General features: G+C 46.6%; 1 protein-coding gene across 2 annotated transcripts in view; it reads right to left on the reverse strand.

Moving 5' to 3' along the window:
- Nucleotides 1-24212, reverse strand: part of Tmtc2 (Transmembrane O-mannosyltransferase targeting cadherins 2) — a 299505-nt gene that overhangs the window by 83849 nt on the left and 191444 nt on the right. For both annotated transcript variants that reach the window (XM_076798959.1, XM_076798958.1), the window contains exon 6: nucleotides 1264-1349. In XM_076798959.1, coding sequence (XP_076655074.1) covers nucleotides 1264-1349 — 86 coding nt within the window. The remainder of the gene's footprint in view (nucleotides 1-1263; nucleotides 1350-24212) is intronic.

Below are 24212 nucleotides of genomic sequence, written 5' to 3' on the forward strand. Positions count from 1 at the left end.
TTTCGAGGCTCGGATCGTTAAATGTTTACTCTGCGACCACGCTACGGAACATCTATGATTTTAGAAAATACCGGGGACTGTTTATTTGATCCACTATTGTCGGAATAGGTTGCTTATCCGAACTCGATGCCGAGTCTTGTCATCCGAATGAACTGAATTAACTAATATTAAGGGGAGGGGGGAAGTTAGTGAACTACTGTTATCATAACGATCCGGTTATCTGAATTATTTTGCTCCTAAATAAAACAATAACCAGTATTAACAATACCTAGTATTTTTTAACATGATTCGTCTTTGCAGTAGACTTTGAAAGCCTGAACAGTGTTTAATAATTATTTCGACGAAGTACCGAGTTTATATATATATCCATTTTTGATTATTCAACTTAGGATTATCTCTCTTTACAAACTTTCGTACTCAGCACTGCTTTTTAGCTCGTTAATGATTCAAGAAGTATTCGCTCCAATCTCCTCATACTTTTTAAGATCCAAGTGCCTCGTCCGCTCAATCATTTATCACCTCTTATTGATATTTTAGCATAAATATTCCACGATAAAAGATATACTTCTAATATGTTTGCAGTTTAAACGCTCGAAATCGCTCAACTTTACACGCGTATAACATTTCAACAAGTGAGCTCCGCGCTTTAAAACTTCCATTTTTGGAATTTTCTCGTCAAAATCGCTGGGATTGTACGAAAAAAGTGCAGAATTTTTGGTCCCTGAAAGCGAAGTTCAACCACCGCTTTTAGTACGTTCTCTGTAATTCCGATCAATCGCAACTTTTTCAAATTTATTTCACGCGTGGTAAACTAATTGTTCTGACTTCCCAGAAAAATTCAAGCGATACGGTCCAATATTAAAAGAGTTTCAAGCAAACCAATCACGAGGCTCGTTCGAGGTAGAAGTCGCAAAATCACGTCTTCAATTTAGTTTTCCGTTCGGAAGGTTCGAACGAGCCGCGGAATAAGTCGCGACCGCGGCTCATTAACGCTACACGCTGTCCGGCGTTAAATCGCGTCCCGTTAATTCGAGTTCCGGCCATTAACGCCGATTTCCCCGCGGCAAAGAGATATCAAGATCCGGAGTAGGAGGTATCTCGAACAGAGAGTGAAACAAAAAAGGAGTAAAGGGAGAGAGGAGCAGAAAAAAAAAAAGGAACAACGAACGAAAAAGAAATCGTAAAACCGGAGAGTTCCGGTGCGGGAATTCGATCGCGGGCTACCCGAGCCGGAACGTGCCGGGTAATAATGAAAATACTTACGAGCTAACGAAGGTCGGAAATGGATCGCCCGCTGATAACTCAGAATGGCCTCCTCGTAATTCTTTCTTCCCTGCTGTAAAATTCCCCTGAAACAGAAAGGGCGGAACCGCCCGGTTAGTAAAACGGCCGGGCGACCTCTTCCGTTATAGAATTTCGTTGGGAATTAGCCCGTGGCCATTTTTCCCTCTCCCTCTCTCTCTCTCTCTCTCTCTTTCTCTCTCGCTCCCCTCCCTTTTGGACTTTCACGTCCGAATAACATCGAACCGTTTCCATCTATAACCATTTCCCCGTGTCCGGTGCTCGCGCCGGACGATTAATCTTCCTTCGAGCAATGTCACTTTCAGAAATGATAAAAATATTGCTTGTCAACCGATGACTTATCGCGCGAAAGTCGGCCGACGAAACGTCGCGGGCTATCGAGGGGAGGGTTTTGCAGTTTTAGGGGGTTGCGCAGGAACGCCAATAAACGAACTTTGTAACACTTACAAACGCGGGTATATGGGGAACGTGCGGCCCGTCCGCGGCACACATATTTTAGGGGAAAAAATTCATTTTAACCGGGCCGGTGATTAATCTCGCCTCGAACGTTGTCACGCGGCGCGGGCACGATGAAAACATCAGTTGTCGGGAGGAGGTGATTTACCGGGACTGGCTATCGCGAGACTTGGCGCTTTTATACCTAATATTTTCACCCCCGGGGCTGCTGCCGCGAATCGAGCCTAAACGGTGTACGGCGGGAAGAAAACTGATTTGTACTACTGGCCAGAATTAGGCACGAATTACCTAGAGGCTTACCACCCCTCGGCGGTAATTGATTAAAGTTAAAAATCATCAGAGAAATATCATCTGGTCATTTGTAGAGCTGCGTAGATCTAGCGTAAAAGTTGGTTAGTTCAAAGTCATTCGTTCGGAAGTTACATGTTACAGAACTTTAACCACCGAATCGGGCTTGTTATTTCAGAGCGGAAAGGGTTTGTGGGAGCAGAGAGGGGAATGGATATCGCTCGGAGATATTTTGCTTCGATCACGCGTTCCATTATTTTTCTTATACCTCGTCAAAGACGACCAAGGAATCGCGGGAGTCTCTCCGATCGATCGATCACGTGTCGTCGATCGAATACGTCGGGCTGACTTTAGCGGGTTGGAGAGGAAAAATGGTGATGAGGAACGGGGGTGAATCGAGCATGCGTGTCTCGCGAGGAATCGATAATTCATGGTGCCACGAGGCTGTCAATCGTCGACGGTTAATAATATGCTTGTTTTCGCGGCAGCTGCGCGTCGCGTTTTTCGCGATTGCTTTCTTGCGAAAGTGCGAACGTTTCCGCCGTGAATGTTTGCCCGTACGAACGGGTCAACGCGTCTGTATGCAAACTATAAAGTAGATTATCGAATCGATTTCTTGTTCGACGGCTCTGATAGGGGACGTTTCTCGTTTAATTGGCTGCCAGAGAGTGTTCGCTGGAAATTGCGATTTTCTCGGAGAAACTTTCATTTGTTTATAGTCAGCAGGAATGTCATCATAAACAGCAGGAAAAAGATTAAAAATTCAAGCATAACTTGGTTTCTCGTCCCCGTTACATTTCTGTGGCAGAAACAATTTATTTGTAAAATTATAAATTCTCTTATTGTGGCCAGAATTCTGAATAGAAGTTGTATGATTAAGGGTGTCCTTTCAAATTCGAATAATCTTTGTATATATAGGGAAAGTCTACAGTGTACACTCTTTCATACGCGACGTATGAAACCTACATTGCCCGCCTTGAAATATACAAAACACGTAAATATGTAAGCTGTCTTATTATTTCGTCCGGCGCTGTAATAACGCGCACGCTGCAGCATCCGAGCGTCGCGATAAATTTCGAAAAGTAAAAATTCCCGCTGGCGATTCGTCGATAATCGAGGCTGACCACGATCTACACCGACTATCTCTCGCAAAATTCATAATCGCGTCAAGACCACGAAGCGGCGAATCGATAACGAAAATTCCACCGGGGGCCGTTAATATTGCGCTAACAATCGCAGTGGCTTCATTGTTCCGGAATCGATGGTTCGGTGGGAGGGTAGGGGAGGGGAGGGGAGGGGAGGGTGGTGGATCGCGATCGCGGCCGGGCGTCCGCGGAATTTCATTATTTTAACCGGGTCTAGAAAAATCCCGGTTCGCCAAATAAAACGAGCGCGTGTCCGTCGGCGTCGTTTTCAACTTGTCCCCGACGCCGAGGAAAAAGTTATACTAATGACACGCTTTGTGAGCGTTCGAGAGACTGAAAATACCGGGGGCGGAGAGGAGGGGTGGAAAGAAAGTGTCGTCGGAGGAAAAGAGGCCGAGAAGCGGCAGAGGCTGAGAGGACCAGGAGGAAAGAGGAACAGGATATTTCCTTTCCGGACAAGCGAACCGCTCCGGACCGGAGGAGTTTTCCTGTTCGCTAACGAGACGCCGCGCTGCGTTCGTTAACTTTCAAGATGAATATTCGCGCGATATATAATGGACTCTTTTCTCTCTTCCGCTCTGCCTATTACCACCACCGGCGGCCTAGCCTGTTCTCCTACTACTTCCCTTCCACCCCCCATCCCCGTAACAATCCATCTCATTTGTACCGATTTGCGATTGTCCCGGGGTATTCCTGCCGATTTATTATTCGAACCTCGTTTCCAACGAATGGCTGGAAACACCCCCATCAGAGAAACGCTGTCCGGTCCAATCGAGGCTCGCCATAGTCCTCTCTTGAACTCGGCTTATTGCGCTGCACACTGTCTAATTACTCCGAGCACACTACCCAATTTATAAGTAGACCTCTGTTTATTTGTACTCCATTTGTCTAAACAAGCCCGCGTTCGGTTAGGTTCTCCACTCTATCAACTCTCGTCGAAACCGATGAGCAGACGTGGAGGAGAATTAGCGGGATGCTATTGTATGAACTGTTCGGTTATGGGAGCCCTCGTGTGCCTCGATATATTTCGATCAATGGAAATTCTACTATCGAGAAACTATTATTTCAGGTATAATTGTGCCCTGATCATTGTTGCGTGGAACTTTGTTATCGCGTGTATCTAATACAATCGTTACGACGAGCTATTATACAGATTACATAGTGTTTTCCGATAAGTTACTTCAGGGACCACTCCTCAAGGTTATCCAACATTTTTTGGACACTGTACACTTGTAGCCCCCTAAACTGTGAACGTTTTTACGGTGCCAGTTTTGATTCACGGTACACTTAATCTTCAAGGTCAGAAGTTATATTTTTAAAAATCATTCAACAGAGGATCAGATACTTTATTGACAAAGAATTTTGTTCGAACGGGCTGTGTCAATATATTTGTCCAGCGTGTAGGTCACCGGACCTCGAAAACACCATCAAGTGACATCCGCATAACAAACCCAGGCCAACGTCCGTCCCGCGAGGCCCTGTTCACATTCGACTAAAGCTAAAAAAAAAAGAAAAAAGAAAAAAAAGCAGTCGGGGTATCGTTTTAAACCGCGGGGAACGTTTAAAAGTCTCCGGTTTAACGTCCGTGGCCAGAGATTCCGGGATGTTTGCCGATCGCGGGAGATCCGACGCAGTTACTCGCCACTCTGGAACAGATGCGTTCCAGGCAATTTATATCGTACAAAGCTCGGCATTGTTCTCGTTATTTCGGGAAATCTGTTCGGCGCACGGTCAACCGGTTTGCAACCGGTGGGGTGGAAAGGGGAGGGGAAGGGATCGTCCTTGTTCCGAGGCGGGTTGGCGTGCAGAGACCCGCGCTTATTCCGACCAGTTTACGTCACTGGACGATGAGGCGTGAACAGGCGGGGGTGGTTTAGGCACGCGAAGCCGATGGTAAACAAACGGCCGATCGTTGGAATAAAAACACTGTGTGTGCTCGGGCATTGTTCGACGCTCCGAACCGTCGCGACGCGTCGCATCGTATCGCATTGCGTTGCATCGCATCGCGTCGTCGGCGTAACGAGCGGCCGCGTGAGCTATGTAACGACATTTCGGAATGACCGCAGGCGGCTTTGTGCTCGCCGAGCCTCGATGACAAAGCGAGCCTCGAATATTCCTGGCGGTGCACCGCGCCGAACCGCGCCGAAACGCGCCGGAACGCGCCGCGCGGCGACAAAAATTTCGGCTAAACTACCGAATCGCTATCTACCCTCCGATGATTTTCGGATGTGCCGTAGAAGTCGGTATTTTCAATCATTTTTTCCTTTATTTCCTGTCTCGCTCGGTTCACTATCGGTACCACCACAGCGTTGTGGCGGGGATAAAATTTTGACAATTACGGTAGAGACCTACGCGACAGTTGCGGAGAGACTACTGTTCAGTTCTGTAACCTATCCAAAAAATCGTTGAGGTGGGTAGGCAGCCGTTGTGCAGTTTCATCGAAATTTTATCAGGCGTGTTCCGACTGGCAACGGCGGTGGAATTTTCTAAAATACAATGCACTCGAGAAAAAGCCGTAGAAAAAGAAAGAGGGGGCAGGAACGCCGGGAACGGCATTTTTGTCGGACGATGCGGAATATCTGTCCGTTTAGATGTTACGCCAATAAAACGGAGACCCGTAAAGCTCGCCGCGCTCAGCATAACGCCCCACCGACCGATAAACGCGTCGAGAGATCCGCTGGTTGTACAGGTTGCTGCAAAAGTACGATCATCCGCGAAATTAGCCACTTCAGCGACGAATTTTTCGAAGCAAGTTGGACGATTTTTATTCTTTCGTACGCGGATCCAGGAATTCTTGATCGTTAAATTGTGGAAAGAATTGAGCGTGCAAAATCAATAGCGACCGAAATATTATGAGAAACGTATTTTTGCAAGCGAGCGTACCGCCTCCATTAAAGTATAAACATTTTTACTCAATTTCCCCAATACCAATATTCTCCGGAAAAAGAAAATTATGCTGAGATTCTTTATTGGAAACTCATGGCGTACAATTATTGGGGGGTTGCTGCACAGTGGAACGTTGATTACCTGAACATAACTTAACGAAAAGTCGATTATCCGATTATCGGTTGTTTGAAGGACCGATTATCTCAACACAGAATAATTCACGTATACAAACTAGGTAACAGTATTTATATTTTGATAATATAGCCGTGCTACATGCTACGAATGCCGTAATTTAGAACCTTATCTCAGTCGAGTGAGTGAACATGTTATTTATAGTACACGTTGCTCGCCCACTCAGCGACCACAAAAATTTAGCGAAGTCGGGGCTATTTATTTAATAAAACTAAAATTCAGAAGTTAAGGTTTATGATGTAATTGCTTCCTCAATTCTCTTATATCTATTATATATATTGTATCTATCTATCACCGTAGAAATAATTTTTTGAAAATGACGGTCAACGTGTGAAATGATAAGTTAATTTGGAACGAATTATGTCAAATTAGAGGCGGCACGCAATACACACTAAATTTGAAAACTGCACCCACGAAAACATTCAAGGATCGTTGAAAATAGGTAAGAGTAATCCAGGATATAAACTTATGAATTTTTATGACATTGCCACGTCCATTGTTGATGACACAAATGGTTATACAAACGGACACATGGCGAGGTCATACGTAATCCCTCTTCATCTGATATTCTATTAAAATGGAAAAATGCATACAAAGAACTAGATGCAGTCTAAATATTTATTTTAACACCAATGCGACACTTGGTAGTATCTAAAAATGAATCGTTTACTTCTTATATTTCATGTAATCACGTAGATAAATTGGTTTATTTTCGCCACTTTCATGTTAAATTCGCAAATTTTGCAACTCTCCAACCACAATTTCATAAATTGATAGCTTCAAATTCTAATGGAAATTGAGATTTAAAACTTTAATTAATTCCCATCACTTTTGATCCAGCTGTTTAAGATCGAAAAACCCTATGCAAATCCACAGTTTGGAAATTTTTATGTCGAAGACACTTCGCCTGGAAGAGCTACAAGTAGGCTGATGAATTTCTGCATATTTTTTGAGATAATATTTTCTTCGAAAAAATTGGCCAAGTTGGTAAATGGTCTCCCCTAAGTTTGGGGCGCGCTGTAGGGATTTCTATAGCGAGTTAGCACGATGCAAACATCGGCCGGCGAAATATCGCCGCGGCCTCGAAACTGAAAATACCGGAGCGAGAGCGGCGCGATGCGCGATGCGCGTTTGCGTGCCCGGGCTAAATAACGGCGCGACGATACGTGTGACGCGTTTATGGGGGACGTTCGTCGAGCCCGTTGACAACGGCGAATAAAAATATTCCGCGATGCCGCCGGCGAACAAAAGCCTCCGAGCGAACGGGATCGCGGCAGAGGCGCGACGCGACGCGGCGATGCTTTTGAACGGTCGCGCTCTCCCCCGGCACGGGATAAGATTTTTCAACGCCACCGCACCGTTGCAACGTTGCAACGCGCCCGTTGGCTCCAACGCCGACTGCACTACTGCGTACGCCGACTTTATACCAACAGGACAATCGAGCTGCAATTACTCTTCCGATGTTTATGGGCCGAATCCTGTTCCCCCGTCGAATGCAAATGGAGATATATCGGTGACCGCGTTGTATCTTCCCGGGACTAATTCTTTTCTACGAATCTCCTGCATTTTTACAGAAAAACTTTCCAGCGTTTTCACGCTCGTTTTTCATTGTGATTGACAGGCAGTGCACGCGGATACTGTCCAATAATTGTTAGTGGATAACCTGAAAAATTTATACCATTTGTATTCAGACTGAAAGGTGCGTGACAGGACACGGATGTACCGGGACTTTTATTATTATTTTCTATAGTATTTTTTCAAGATTATTTCAAGGTCAGTTCGTGTGAAGTGCAGAAGAAACAGTTTCAGCATACGTCTTTGAAATGACCTCCAAAGATAGTTAAATCATTTAGTTACAACCTTAAGAATTAGATAGGTGGAGCTGATGTTGTCAATATGTCGACAGTCGTCCAAAAAGGTAGAAATAAAGGAGACATTTAGATGTTCGGTTCCAAATGAGACACTCTGTATAAAAGTATCCTAAAAGGGCGGGACACGGCTAACAAATCTCAAATCGACTTCTCTATCCGTAGACAGTCGCCATACAAATTAGTCACCACCGCCCACTGCGCTGTCTTTAGGGGTGACATAGGGTGCTTCGGGTAACAAGAGAACCAGAAGGGGTGTGTGTTTAGTAAATTCATTGACTACTGTACCGTGTCTTTAGGTTGCCGTTGTGTCACTCACTGTTATGTTTGAGAATCGAAATCGTAGAAATGCAGTTGAAATAACAGTTCTAATTCGTGCATGTCCTGATTCTTCTAAATATTTAAAAAAAAGTCTTTATGTCGCAACCGACGGTATTGCATTTTAATCGTTTTCATTATTTAACTACATGCATTTTTTAAAATTTACATTTTTATATCGAAGCACGTTTTTAAGGTAAATCCACGGCGAAATAAAATTTAATCTATTCCATTTATCGTGAAAACATTTTAAAGGGTGAGAAACAATTCGAACGAATATTTTATATTTTGTGAAAATTTTTACAAATCCCCCTTCGGTTGAAATTAATTTTTACATTTTTACATATTAATTTCGTGCAATTCTCTTTTGATATGGCTGCAATAAACGTCCTCTACAAAATCCAGTTTTGTAATAATCCAATTTCATTTAACAAATTCGTCTACGGAAAAATTGTAAAAAGACCACGGGTTCAAAAGGGTTCTCCAGAAACAGACAGCATCACGATGCATTCGACAATATGATATCATGGCAATTTTGTATTTTATAAAAACACACAAATATCAATTACCGATTACTGCTTTTAATTCCCTAGTAATATCTGGATATATTGAAAAGCTTGCAAACACTAAATTTGATTCTTAATAATAATTTTTAAAAAATTTGACCAACATGGGGATAAATTCTTCACAAATATCGTGCGCATCTCTTTCGCCCCTGTCGAGGCATTACCGTGGTAATCCAATTCAAGTCCGACCAGCTCTTTCCTCGCAACCGTATTCGAGGATATCCGTTCCGATAGAGTTCGACAATCCATTTCCAGTTCGCGCAGAAAAATCAGGCTCTCCATCGGAATAGAGATATGCGTGTTTGTTTCGCGTCGGGATGGAGCCTGTCGCGTTAGCGTTTAATCTATTACCAACGGCGGTGCTTATTTCAAGACGACGCACGGTTGACAGCCGCTAATGCAATTGGTGTCGGCGTTCAAATCGCGGAAAGTTTGATCGAACTGGAGCAAACACCGCTAGACGGCTCACCGATCAAGTTCATCACGTCGGAATAATATCAAGTTTTGTGCAAAAACAGTTGAAGCATCGACTTTAAGCCAACACATCCGTTTCAGAATAAAACACATTTCATTTCGTGTGCCGTCAAGAACCATTTGCAATTAAATAGTATTCTCAACAAGTAATAAATCTATTTTTCTGCATACAGTGACTCCAAAAAGTATTTAAACACAAATTAAAAAGAGAGGAAATATTATTTTTGTCCACATTTGCCTACCACTGCACGGTGAACTCGCGTAAAGAGAGATTAAAATTTTAAAAGAATTTGTGTCAAGATCGTGTAAAGAATCGCTGTGGACAGTGGTCGATCGCTGTTCGATCATCGTTCGTTTATGGAAATACAACTCGGCATAAACCACGGTTGGATTATGGATTTCGAAGAGCCATTCGCTGAATAATGTCACGGATTACCGCTCGAATAAAAATCCCAATAAAGACACCCGACCGCGGCTTATCGGTCTAACGAGTCTGACTAGCGACCGACCGATACTACTGGCGCCGGACGAGGGGGATCTCTCGAGCAGCGGCGGAGTGGCAGTCGATAACTCGCGCATACGTCCGTGTCGCATTGTTCGCTACGAATATCTGATGTATCTGTAATTATCGCTGCCGGATATTGCGCAGAGTGTCCGATAATAACCAGCCCCAATAATGGCCGTTCGGTAATAAGCTCTCGCGGTATTGAAATTACTCGATGTCCGATAGCATCGAGTGCCCGTCAGTCTTGAATACTTTTCGTCGGCTAGACGTATCGAGCGATCTATGGAGTCGCTCGCCCAAGAATAATCAGCGGGAAATGATCGACGTTGTTCGAGGTTGCCGAACGATCGCCCATCAATCGCCCGGGTCATTAATAATTTATGGCTGTCTCTGGCCCCTGCATCCGACGCGTCGCTGCGTTTATTGTTGGACCGTCATCGGGCCAATGATTTTCGGCTAGCCTTGACCGCATTTTCATCGTGGTCGATATTATCGAGTCTCCGTGCACAATTGCATCGATCGGTGATAGATATATATTGGGAAATTAATAATTCTGTCGATCTCGCAATGTGATTTCGATTTTATGCCGACTGGAAGACTTATCTACTAATCCACTGATCACTGGATTGCGGATTTTCACAGTCGATTGGTGCATTCCTAAAAAAAAGTTATTCCGATTTAAACCGTGTGACATTAATTATGCGACTGACTGTAACTACCTAGTGACGTGGACACAGAATGTCAGTGTCATATGGCTAGAATTGCAAAACAAGCGAGTGCCATCAACCACAGTCTAACCGGTTAATAACATTAGGCAAAGTCACCGTGTGGTCGAGACTACCCTGAATTTCCCTCGGCTTTATGAAAATTCTCCTAGCCAATAACCGGGCACGGTCGAACGTATGGCAGCCGCGTGGGTGTTTGCGTTCTACCTTAAGAAAACCGACAAATTCCGGGTGGGGTCGCGCGACATCCTTCGTCTATGGAGCGGCAAAATCAATTTGGTCGAAGGGCTTGCGGGCCAGCAGGGTGGCCCGGGCATTCATAGAGTATGGCGCCGCGGCGATGACCGTCATCGCCATTGTCGTTGCCGTTGCCGTTCCCGTCACTGTCGACGCTGTCACCGTTGCTTCATCGAGCACGGGTGGCCATTGTCGGCGACGCTCTCCAGCTCCTCGTCGCCCTCGTCGTCGTCGTCGTCGTCGTCGTCGTTGGGATCGTATTGGCGGTTGACGGCCGTTCGACCGGCAACGCCGACGACAAAACGAGCCCGCAAGATTGCCAGCGCGATTCACCGGGGTTCCACGCCGCTGCTCCTTTCCTCCTTCCCCTCCTTTACCCTCTTTCCTCCTTTCCGCTCGTTACGTCGCTCGTATTACGCCGCGAGATTGACGGCTCGTGAGGGGAACCGACCTGTTCGACGACGTCCGATAATTGGACCCTTTCATCCCGCCGTCGCGCCCTGGCCGAAACCTAACGATCCAGGATTTACGACCCCCGACGCGTTTTAACGGTCCCCCTTTCCTTCCAGCGATTTCTCGCTAAAGATCCCCGGTTGCCGACCGCGTTCCCCATGTTTTTATAGACGTTAAGAACGGAACAGACGCTGGACATCGTAAAATTTAACCCCTTCCCCTCCTTCCCCTCCCTCGATCGCTCTCATTCGCAAGGTTCGCTCGCTGCAATGGAGCTGAAATCTCTGATGGCTATCGGGGAATGAAAAGTTGTCGGGACTCGATTTTAGTGGCGCTTTCACTGCGAGCTAACTATTTCGAGGTGGAAAATATATTTACAATCTGTCAGCAGGTACAGGGTGTTTCAAAATTTCGCGACCGCTATGATTCTGCACCTCTGAAACTTAAGGTCAAACGGTAATATATTGTAATGCATCCTAACACAATTGCACCTAATCAATTTAATTTATGATTTTCACTGATTTGTTCACGTAAAATCGTCGTATTTCCGGCTGATGTCGTAATTTTCGACGTGTTTGTACAAGAAGAATCGAACCTTGCATAACAGACTGTTCTGAATATATTGAAAACATAAATTGACAGGTTTTGTAATAATATTGAACTGGAATCGCATGCAACTTGTTTATTCATGACTTTCATTTTATACCATCGTGAAGCATGATCCATTAAATTTTCTCCCACCTGTTGCCGAACAACTTGTACGTGGCAGCAGCACGCGGCACGTCAAAATGAGAGTCCAAATGATGAAATAACTGAATCGAAGTGTCGTTGCAATGTATCTGTCGAATTTTGTATTTTGGGTACCCTATTTTTCGAATTGCCAAACCTTGTACACTGTAATTAGTGTTGTGTCGAATTGTCATTCGACGTGCCTGGAACGCGTTAAAATTTATTAAATTGTAGAAAATAACTGTAGAAAAATTGTGCAGAAACAACACTCTAGACTATTTATTTATTTCTGCAGAAAATTGGGTCGCGAGAGCCCTAGTGTGCCATTGCAATGCATACTCGTTAACGTTCAAGTTTTATGAAACGAAGCTTCACAACAGTTTTAATCTGATTATCGTGTAATTACTCTTTGAAAGCATGCAGCGCCGAACGAGACGCGTTAAATAATTGCCGACTAAATACCGGCTGGCATTGTTGGGTCACAACAATTCTATCCAGCGCGCAGTCTGCGTGAAATATCAGCAGACCATTGTCTTCTTTTCCGTTTGCACGTCGGGCTACATACCTCGGCGAAAAGCCGAATCCGCTCCATCGGCGGTTCCAAGGAGCTTTACGCGTATTAATTGTTTGTTCAGAAAGCATAAGCTCTGCCTCCGACTCGCGCTAATAGGATTATATCGGCGTTGACGCGAGCACCGACGTACGTCACGCGGGGAAAATTGGCAAACTCCGCGTTCGACTGTAACGCGGTCCGAGCATCGCCGGAATAAAAATTCGATCGGCGAGAGAGTCGTCTCGTTTGATAGAAGATAGCCTGTGGACCTTTTTCTCTCTTTTTTTTCTTTTTTTCTATCACGGATCGTCCAGGAAATAGAGATTCGGGTGGGCCGAGTGAACTTTCGTGGCCAATAAATTCTCTATACCCCTGGATTTTCCAGTTTTCTCGTTTGCCAGGCCGCGATACCGCCCCGCCATCGCACGTCCACGACCGAACGTACAGGCTCGCGGCGAAATAAATTTCGCAGTCTTACGGGATCCCGTTGCCGCGGCGAACTCCCGTGAAACGTAAAAATTACTCCGGGTCGAGGGGGTCCCGGCCACGTACCCCATCCATAAACGGGACAGAGATACAGCTTCGCTCGACTTAAATATTTCCGTGATTTTCATCATTTCCTACAACGACGGAATCCACTGTAATCCAGTGGTTGTCAAACTTTTTTTCACGGCACCCCTATTATTATTATTATTATTTTGTTTTAGATTTAGATATTTAGATATTTCTAGCAGTTAAATTCTTGTAGAAACATTTCGAGCAGAATGGCTATGCCCACCAAGGCTTTAACTTAGGATTAACACAATTAAAGTTGGCCGATTTCAAGCGTTTTTGGCAGGTAAGGGCGCCGCCATGTTGGTATGTGCTCACCGTCGCGAGTAGCCTAATGAACGAAGCCGCTAGGTGGCACCACGAACATGCGGTGATGTCGATAACGTAGATTTGCAAGCGTAGTTGTGCCGGCCCTCCACACGAACTTAACCTTGTCCAACCTTCTCGCGGCTCCGCTCATTGGACGATGCCTGATTACATACCAATAATTCATAAACGCCTGAAACCAACTTTAAACACGCATAACACTGGACCCAGTGAATTCCTATCGTCAAAATTTAGATTTTTGGCATTTCCTCGTCAAAATCTACGGGATTATGTTCTAAAAAGTCCAAAGTCTGTGGTCCCCTAAGTTAAAGTTTAGCCACTGGAGAATACACCGGCGTAGGATAAGCCTTGTAATATAAAGTTTCTCCTTCTTCTAAGAAATTCTGAACGATGAAGCAATCCTAATCACTGCAGCTGTAAAATACAAGGGGTAGTGCAAGGGGTTAAAGAAGATATTCAGGTGGCCTGCTTTAGCGACGATAGCCCGTCTAGCGGGCTAGGGTTGAGCGTGGCCTTGAGCGATCAGATATTGTTTCCAGTGTGCCTGGGGGCGGTCGATCGAAGCCATCAGCGCGAGAATCGCCGGCGGCCGTGTTTCGCCGCCCTATAAATTTTTGGTTATCGCGCGTGACCGAGTTTCCCCCTCCCTCTTGCCGCGATTCTAAGCGTTTCGATAAAAATACCCGCTAACGGGAGCACGGGAAATAAAATGGCGTGAAAGGAAGGGACGATGAACGACGGGACGCGACGGTGAGCACTAGGGCATAGGCAGGGAAACTAGGCAGATCCATCAGCGGGCGTCGACGCGGCCGCTCGATTGATACACCGGTGTCGATCGAATAAAACGCTTAGCTCTCCCGCACCCCTCTTTCTACCCCCCCTCTCTCTCTCTCTCTCTCTGTCCCTCTCGTTTCCACGTAGCGCGTGCGATCGGTTTTTAACGCTTCTTGATCGGCCAAGTGGGCCCTCGAGTGGGATCCACGAGTGCCTCGTATCGCAACGCGTTCGCCTCGAAACGTGTAAATGACAGCTGTAACGAATGGCCTGATTAATTTGTTCCCGAACGATGATCGATCTCTGGCCGAAGTTTTTCATTTGCCGGCCGCGAGATCGTTTTCTAATGGGACGTCCTACGCCGGGAATTTTCCACGTGAACTGTACCACCGATTTCCCTCACTCTCTCCCTCTCTCTCTCTCTCTCGCTCTCCCTCCCTCCCTTTCCCTCTCGTTCTCACTCCCCTCTCGTCGGATCAGGGAAGATTGCCAAGTATTTCGCAGGAGCGGAGGAGGGTCTCTCGCAGAGGGTTTCAGATGAAAAACTTGAACTGCGTATCGACGGTCATATACGTCGAGAGGACCGTCGCGGTCGCGTCCCCTATCAGCTCGGAAGCTTCTTCTTCCGCGCTGGTTGGCTTTCGGGGAATCCCAATTTACCGGTATTCAAAACGGGTAATAACTCCCGCGAGCGATGCTCCTTTTTTTCTCTTTTTTTATTTTTATTCGTCCCCCGGATTCGCCGATCGACCTACATACATACATGCATATATGGATGCCGGCCAATAACTTTGTTCGGTTCGCATATTTCCGTTATATTTCTGATAATAGGGAATTCGGTGTGCAGGCCGCGGCGCTAGATATCAGCGTCGCGAGCGGATATGACGTTCGCCGAAGACTCACGCGACTGTTAAGACGTCGAGCGAAACAAATCTGACAGCGACACGTAATAGACTGTATCCGTGCGGCAGCCTCATAAGTGTTCATCTGATAGTGACCCTGCCACACGAGGCTGCGAATAGTGCTCTGGCACTTTCACCGAAAGAGTCAATAATTCAAGCAGCGTTCTAGGCTCCTAACCGCGAATGCTTCGTATCAGAATATTTTTGTTTCATTGTACGACCTACCGAAACAAATTAGATCCGGTGTGCATCGACGAGTTCTATGGTGCTGAACTGGCATAACGTCGCGTGTCTGTTGTGTGTCATCTCGTGTTTCGCGGATTTTGCACTTAACGTGGATTCCTGCGAAGTGTACTATGAGACAGGCGTTTTAAACATACAATATTATAGCGAGCGTAGCACTGAAAAATATAATACATTAGGAAGCTAATTTCTCCAGGATCGATAACGTAGTGAAATATAATAATTACTGCACTTCCGCAACAAATTACCGCGCGACAATCGGTCGCACGCAATCAAATCACGCACACTCCCGGCATCTTCGCTGTCCGGCGAGCCGCAGGACTTGGTGCGCAGAAATCAGGGGGTAAGAATCACCGTGAATTCTTGCGGAATGTAACGCGGCATCGTTGGTCGCAGGTTGCGCGGCCTATATCTTCCGGAGCGTTGCTCCGTTCGGTGTTATTCGAAGCGCGCGGCCAGGCACGCATTCAACGGCGACGTCCACGGGCGGTAGGCGACCGTGTGCGTGCGTGCGCGCGTGGGTGGACAAGCGGAGGTGGGCGCGCACGTACACTCGCAGGAGCGTATTATCGCGAAACGTTCAGGAGGCAACGGTGTACGGGCGAGCGCTAATGCGTCGTCCTCGCTTCGATCCGAGGGAAGAGAGCCGCAACAGAGCGCTGTCGCTTCTCCGTCGAGGCTAGCTGGCTCTGGCTAGGTCCTACCTGCAGCTGCAGCTGCGGCTGCAGCCGCAGCTGTCGGTCGACTCGCCGCATCGATCGGTTCCGACAAGCGTGAATCGCGTTCCCAGAGAGTACCGAAGCCACAATTGCAATCCTTCCCTGCCCCTGCTTCGCCCCTCCCCTAGGTCTCTCCCTCGGTTCCTTCAATTATTTTTTCCAGCCTTTGCAGAGATCTCTTTCTGTCCCGGACTCCTTCTCTTTCCTCACCACCCTTTCGAACTACTTCCCCTCTTCTCCTCTTCGTCCTCTTGCTCCCAGCGTTCCCGACTTCAGCATTCCATCCGGATTCCAAGCTTCCCGCGTGCCCTCCCCTGCACTTCAAACTTTTTGCTGCCACGCGCCATCAAACCGCCACGAGAGGCTCCGGGGTCCAGCCACAACTCGAGTACACCCACGACGATCGAAGTAAATCGATAAAAATATGAAATAGATAACACAGATGTAGTATGCATCCGACGAGTGTTCGACGTTCGATGCGAAAGTAGGGCTTAAATAATTCCTGTTTGATCTGCATAAGAAGAACTGTAAATTCAACAGAGGAAAGTTTCAAATATAGTGGATTTATTGAAAACATAAACCGAAAAGCAAATAAGACGTACGGGAGGGCAAATTCATCGGAGCAAATGCTCACGCGTTGCTGTACCGGCATTGAAAATGATAATAAATACGATTCCAAATGTCGGATTTGTATTAGGTATATTTATGCACACGACAAATGCAAATATTATATGTATAAATTGCAGCGCACTATAATAAATATTGTGCGGGCATATATGTACGGTCAATCACAAAAGTCTACAAACAGCCGACAAATTTCGAATATTTGAAGTAAGGTTCAAAGGTTTTGAATATTTTATGGTTATTAATTCATTCGTTAGCTAACATTAGACAGGTTTGGCAGACACGTTGACATAACTTTCACGGTTCTATATTTTTCAGTTATTCATATTTTCGGATGAATAAGCACAAGAAATATTGTCATTTCTCATTTTATTCACGCAGTTTGAATTGTCGAGTGGCGTCTGACCGTTGGCTTACTTATACTACTTACTGTGAGCCTCTGCATTAATGTCGGAGAAAAACAAATTACTCTGATTCAATAACGGCAGTTAAAATTTGAAGAGTCGGTGTATCGAAGAATCAAAGCCATTGTATGCTGATGAATAATTTTCACGCGAGCTCATTACCACCATCAATCGTTGTACTACATGTCATTATCATCTACACGCATCACTTGTTCGTGTAAGAATGGTTAATAATCCAACATGTGAATATAATGATCAAGCTCAAAATATCAATCACATCGTTTGGCGGTGTCCTTTGTGTAATTTACAACGCGTGAAGTTAATTAGCCAACAACATAAACACAATATTCAATTTCCACGAAGCGTAGAAATGTTAATCACTGTCATCAATATAAGTCGAACGTGTTCCAAACAATTTAAAGGACATATCATTGAAATTATCAAAAAATAACTCAACAATTTCCGAAAGAAAAATGAAAATAAGAGACAGCAAACTCTCCGCCCTTTCCCAATGACCCAATTCGTCCTTTAGGGTAGTGAAGGGACTCCACCCCTCCCTTGCAAGTCCTCCCCAGGAAATCTAACCTAGACCTAACTCATCCTACGAAAGGTCACCGAGTTCGAAGTGGCACAGTTGGGGACGTTCCCTCGACAGTGGTGGCCGAGAGGCGGCAGTCGAGTGCAAAGGTTAAGAAAGCGTCTGATAAACGAGGGTTAAAAATGTCGTTCAATTAACCGATCCATGCTAAAAGAAACTTGGAAAACACCGGGGCGGCAGAGGGACCGGTGATCGAGCGGCTCGCAAGAACACTCTCGGCTGCCGTCGGAATCAGAATCGCCGGGGAGCAGAGAATTATACTTCTCGGAGTCGTCACCCGATCCCGGCGGAAGTTTTTCGTCGTCGGTTAAAGGAGTTTCGTAGGGGGTGGAAGAAGCCGCGATTCGCGGTCTGTTTACAGGAGTGTCTTCTTTCGGGCGATTGTCTCCGGGCTGTTGCCAGTTTCGCGGAGCTGGAGGTGTTTCGTCGCCCGGACAGCCAGTAAAAACCGCGTCGACCCGTAATCGCAGTTGAAGCGGAAGAGGAACAAGAAGAAGAAGAAGAATAGATGCGAAGAAGAACGACCGGCGGCAGGCAGGGTCGGGCCGGGTCGGGCCGAGTGGCTGAGGAAAGAGTGCGGCGTAGATCCGGGAAATATATTCGACTGTTTTGAAGCCGTTAACGTACCTGCTTACGTTTATGCGGGTCCCTGGGCTCGCCTCTTTCTTGTTTTCCTCGCATATTGGCCAAGTTTTCAGACGGGGGGTGTCGTATCGAGGGCGCCTGCGAGTTTCCCCGAGTTCCTTGTCGTTTGCAAAGTAAATCGTGCGCGTTTCGTCCTCCCTCGCCCCCACGGACCCCTCTACCCACCGCCATCTGGGCCCCCTCTGCCTAGCATGCTTTCTTTCCCCGCGACTCGTTCTTTTTCGTTGCCATTGTTCCGTGGGCCGGGGCAAGGCACCCGGGACGCGCTCCCATCCCGATTTCTCGCGTCGTTTCGTCCTTCCGAGCGAGAACTCTCTCTCGCAGGAGAATCTGGGAGCCGCGATTACACCGCGCCAGCCCCCGAAAGCACGCCGGAAGCACGCCACGCTGAAAGGGAGCCGTCGAGATATGCTCGAGAGACGCTCGACGACCGGTTCGATGCGTCCTACCATCGTCGTCGGGTCGGATTCAATTTCGCTCGGCCGGCTGAAATCGAATTGGCTGGCCTATCGGTCTGAAAATTATGCTCCCCGTATGGCCGACCCATCTCCGCCGCGCATTGTGCCCGCTCGCCCACGCTCGAGACGTTCGAGAGCGATTATCCGATATGCGAACCGTGAACCTCTCTCGCTATCCCCTGTTTCGATGTTAGAAGCCCGATCCCGAGGAGAGACCGGCCCGGAGATGCGGTCTTACCGGAAATTGTCCTAAGTAATTTGATCGCAGTCGATATCAACAAAATTGGTAAACCGTTGTGATATGCTGCGTTCGCTCTTGGCGGGTTCAAAGACTCTCGAATAGGGAATTAATCGCGCTGCTTCAGAAGAATTAACTAACCCTCGAGGTTAATAAAGTTTTTACATACTTTCGCCTCGGGAAACCAAAAATTTTTTAATTGTTTGTATGTAATCCTGTAGATTTCGGTTTGGAAATGCCGAAAATTCAAGCTTCAATTCTAGGTGATCACTGGTTCAAAAGTTATGAGTGGGTAAAGTTGTGCGATTTTCAATGTTTTTGACAGGTACGGGCGCCGCCATGTAGCGACCGTCGCGCGTCGCTTAACGAGCGAGGCTGCTAGATGGCACCACCAACACTATACTTGAGTTTTTACGTCCGAATAATTCTGCCTGTTTTTCGGAGCCTACACTATGCAACGCACTTCGCGAAATTGTAACAGCGAACGAGAAAATCGCAGTATTATTTTGATCGTGGTCGGAGAAACATCTTCTCGTTCGCTGTCACGATTTCATAAAATGTGTAGAGTTTAATAATTGTGTAAAAGTGTGGTGTTCAGAAAGACAGACAGAATTATTCGGACGTATTCACGTGAGTCAATAATAGCGTGCCATGGATCCAACGGAGGAACAGATGATTCGGAAAAATTTGTAAGTGTGCTTTACATTAACATTTTATTAACATTGGATACAAAGTTTTCATTCCACATTTATAAACAATTTTGCGGCAAGTTTCTTTGGCAAATGTCCACCGATCCAGAGGTGTAGATTCACCCCTATACACCCTGTACAAATTGTTCACTTTAAATTTATCGTTAGTCGAATAGCTGGGGCACAACATTTGTTAATAGTTTATTGTAACGTAAAAAGCCACACGCGAGGTAGCGACTCTCTGTCCACGACGAGTATGCTAATTGTCAATGGTTGTGCTCTGCTGTCTGTTCTGCCCTCGCACGAGCTACTACGCAATCGCCTAACAGTTGTTAAATTAAGTTTGTAATCCGTTTAATCGCATTACCATTTAATTACTCGCGCAAAGTATAGAGCAGTGTGTGAGATGTGTCATGCAATGGTTCACGGAAAATTGGGTGTATCAGGAAATATTACGTGCTCGCAGTTTTATTGGATTATACTTTCACAATGGGAAGTGGAATTTTAATACAGTAGTGAAACACCGTAACAAGTCGTACATATATCGTGAACAAAAATTCATTTTACGTAGCAGAAAATATATGGACGAGACACCTTGTATAGATCCGAAGAAAAGTTGGAGATTTTTGAGTCTTTTCGCGTGGCTGTGGCGCGGCTCGTTTTCCTCGGCAGGGGGTGGAACGTAGGGGTTGACAGGCGGCAGAAATGGAATCACGCGGGCGTCAGTCGTCGAGCATCGACAGTGGTCGGTTCCTGGTCTGGCCCGATCGAAATCGAATTCCCGTGGACGAAACTTTCCTGTCCGTCGTCGAGAGCGGTCGGTCGCCGGTAATCGTCGCGCGAACTCGAATCAAACGGTGCCGGGCGTCGCGTCGCGTCGCGTCGCGTCGCCTTGTTTTTTCCGTTCGTTCGCCGCTGTCACCGACTTGACGCCGGAATTTTTCGACGCTCCGTAGAAAATTCCGCGTCGCCACTCTGACAGGCACAATTTCCACGAAAACGAGGCGCGAATACTTTCGCTCCGCTTCGACTACGGCGCGCTGTCCGCTCGAAAGACGAAAAAAAAAAAAAGAGAAAGAGACGTCGGACAGCAGGCTCAGCGAGAACACGGCGAAGCGTATCGTGGCCGGATGGTCACCGAGAGCAATTTAATCGAGACGGAAACCGCTGACTCGCCTGCGGAATCGGATGCCCGGTAAGCGATCGGCTCTCGAATCTTTTCTTCCATTAGAGGACTTATTGTTCGGGCGAAGGCGGACCTAGCCACGGCAAAAAGGAGGTGAACAAAGAGGATAGAGGAATACTAATTTGCCGATGGCCCTGGAGTAGAAGGCTTCGAGGGAGAAACTCACGGAATCTTAGAGGGTGCTCGAGCGCTGCCTTAATAAGCGCCTTAACATCCCGTCTATAAATTTTAAGCTATGTAAAATTAGCGCGAGACCGATGATGGCGGACAGGCCAATCCCCTCTTCTTTCTCGTTCCTCGCCTCTGCGGTAACCTGCTCCATCGAACTCGCTCGAATAATAGGTTTCAACGTACAACCGATCTAACCGGCCTCTCTCCTCCTGCTATAGCATGCTTATTCATCGGTCGGGTCAGGTCGATTCACGAAACCTGCACCCCTTCGCCTACCCTCTCTGGCCCCCTCGAGCTGAACCGTCCGTCCGCCGAAGTCGTTATTAACTGGTATTCCGTCGGGAGTCGGGAGGTAATTCGAGTCCGAACACGCGAATGAAATTGGGTCTTAGCTCGTGCCGATGCATCGCACCGCGTATGTATAGTGCGAGCCACCGCGAAACCGGAGTAAGCGATGCGGAGGACGTGAGCGGGATCCCAACGAATCCCGAGACGCGAGCATTCGAGCCGACGGTAATTAATAACAATCGTCGGTGACCGGGCTGCTAACGCGAAGTATTTTTCACTGGTTTCCGCGTTTTATCTGGTCCCCGTAAAACCCCGTTTACATTAGGCAACTTTATCTTTATTTTTATTTAATTTTATTATGTTTTTTTTTTCTTTTACTGAATTGCTACGATCTTACCGAATCTCGTACCGTAATTATGCTCTGCGTCCGACAAGAATGTATTGATTTTTTCATACATATCGTTGGAACAAATTTCATAACAAGAGCCTAAACTCGATTAATTTGTAACGCAACTCGACGTCATTTATAGGAACAGTCGAACGCGCTTTTGAATCTCGCGAAAAGTCGGATATTACGTTCCATGCAATTATACCCGAAACACTGATAATATTAACTTGTACCATGTGTAATTACCGTTTTCGCGGATTGATATGAAACCAATACGTTTTCGAAACAATAATCCTTATTTAATGAAAATATGCAGCATCCATGTTAATGGATTTTTCCCAATGGAACGCCGACTGATGTATTCCGATAATTATAAAAATTAAATTTTGTTTATATTCGAACGCTACGACCACCGAGCTGATAACCAATTTTTGGAAGTGATTGCATCCTGCGATGAAAAGTGGTTTCGTTACGGCGACCGAAAATTTTAAACGTTTGTCCGAGACCATCATTACCGAAAAATTATTCTGTTAGCTGTACGGTAATTCGACGAAGATATGATTCATTATTAGCAAATGGCGTGCCTGTATTCTTCCATTCATAACAGTACAGTAAAACCTCGCTCGTTGCACTCGTTTACAAAGCATTGTAAAATCGCGCTGAAAGCTTCCCGCTGGTTAATTCGATGAGTCAGACGGCGATCGAGCGTCTCGTTACGAATCGGCTCGTTAAACGATCGTCGCGGTTTAATTACGGGGCCGTGACGCGTGTCTTATCACCGAGCGTCGGACGAAAGTAACGCGCGGAAGTTGTAATTGCTTTTGCGCGTCGTATCCTCTGTTACTTCATCGCACCCCCATCCCCATCCCCCTCCCTCTCACCCTCGTCCGCCGCCATTTCCATCCTATCGTCGTACGCCTGTTTTCCCCGGGCAGCTTGTTCGCGGAATTTCCCATCCGAATTTTCCGTTTCATTAACCGCGGCTCTCCGCGCGGCCATTAACGGATCCTCGCCTCGGTGTTTGCGCGCACCGGTAATTAAGAGCTAATTAAAAATGCCCGGGATCCTGCGATCGGTAAATAATCAGGGAGGGGAAACGAAAGCTGCCGCGCGGCAAGATAAATCGAACCGCGCGCGCCCTATCGTTCGATCGTATAATGTATCCCGGATTTAAGCGGCGGCCGCTAATTGCACACGGTATTCCAGAACCATTTAAATTGGTTCACCGCGACAGATCTAATCGGTCCGGCCGTCCGTTTCGCCCGGCCAATCCCGCTTTCTCCCCGCCTCTCGCCATTCCAATCCGGCAATTCTTTCACCCCCCGGGGGTTGAAACTCCACCCGACGACTCCGGTAGTACCCTCTTTTCCCGGCCGACCGCGTTGCCAACGACACCGAGAGTTTTTCGTTTCGACGACCGGCAATCTGACGTCGACTCGACGCGAAACGCTCGGCGAGCCGCGATTTTCCTACGTCCAACTGCTAGGCTAGCTGGAACTTCAATCAGGCTGACCCGCATTCCGAGTTCGATCGCTTTCGCGCTCAAGACTTTCGGTGAAAATGAAATAGAGAAGACCACGATACCTAGGGAGGCCACATACATTTTTCTACGGAAAAAATAAAACCGAAACGCACACTTCAACACAAGACTGGACACCCTAATAATTGTATGATTTTTATTTAGTAGACAAGGTAAAAGAAATCTCTTATACAGGCCGTTTCAGACCACTATAACGTGATTCTGCAATTCTCTAGATAGGTGATCTATTTAAAAACCAGAAGATTGATCCGTTTTTCGAAGTCAAGATTCTACAAAATAAGACAATAAATAATAATAAATTTCGTCGTTACGGCTTTAGAGAGCCGTCAAGTTCGCGTGCCCAGCGTTCGTAAGTAGAATTAGTAGGTCATGAACAGACACAGTAGTTCACGTAGGGATTAACAAACTTCGTACCAGTCATTTTCACTGGCGTAACTGTGGTATCAACGAATGCCTCCTGTTTCGAGGGTACGCAACTCGTGCGTCGCACTGATCGAATTCGATGTCGAGGAATCGATCCACGTCGTCGCACGTGCGTTGCGGGTAACGTTCTTGCGCGCGTTACGCATTCGAACGATCGGGGGGGGGGGGGGGGGCGCGTATTAAATTCAATTTCTGCCTCGGTGTCGTGCAAACATGCACACACATAGGCGCGTAGTTTACGCGGGTCCCGTTCGCCCCTATTAAAACCCTCCGTGATTCGGGGGAAACACGATTACACGCTCGACACCGAGTCTATCATCCTCGAATGTCCGCGCGGACCGTCGAA

The sequence above is a fragment of the Halictus rubicundus genome, chromosome 13, assembly GCF_050948215.1.
Source record: "Halictus rubicundus isolate RS-2024b chromosome 13, iyHalRubi1_principal, whole genome shotgun sequence".
NCBI classification, from domain to species: Eukaryota; Metazoa; Arthropoda; class Insecta; order Hymenoptera; family Halictidae; genus Halictus; species Halictus rubicundus.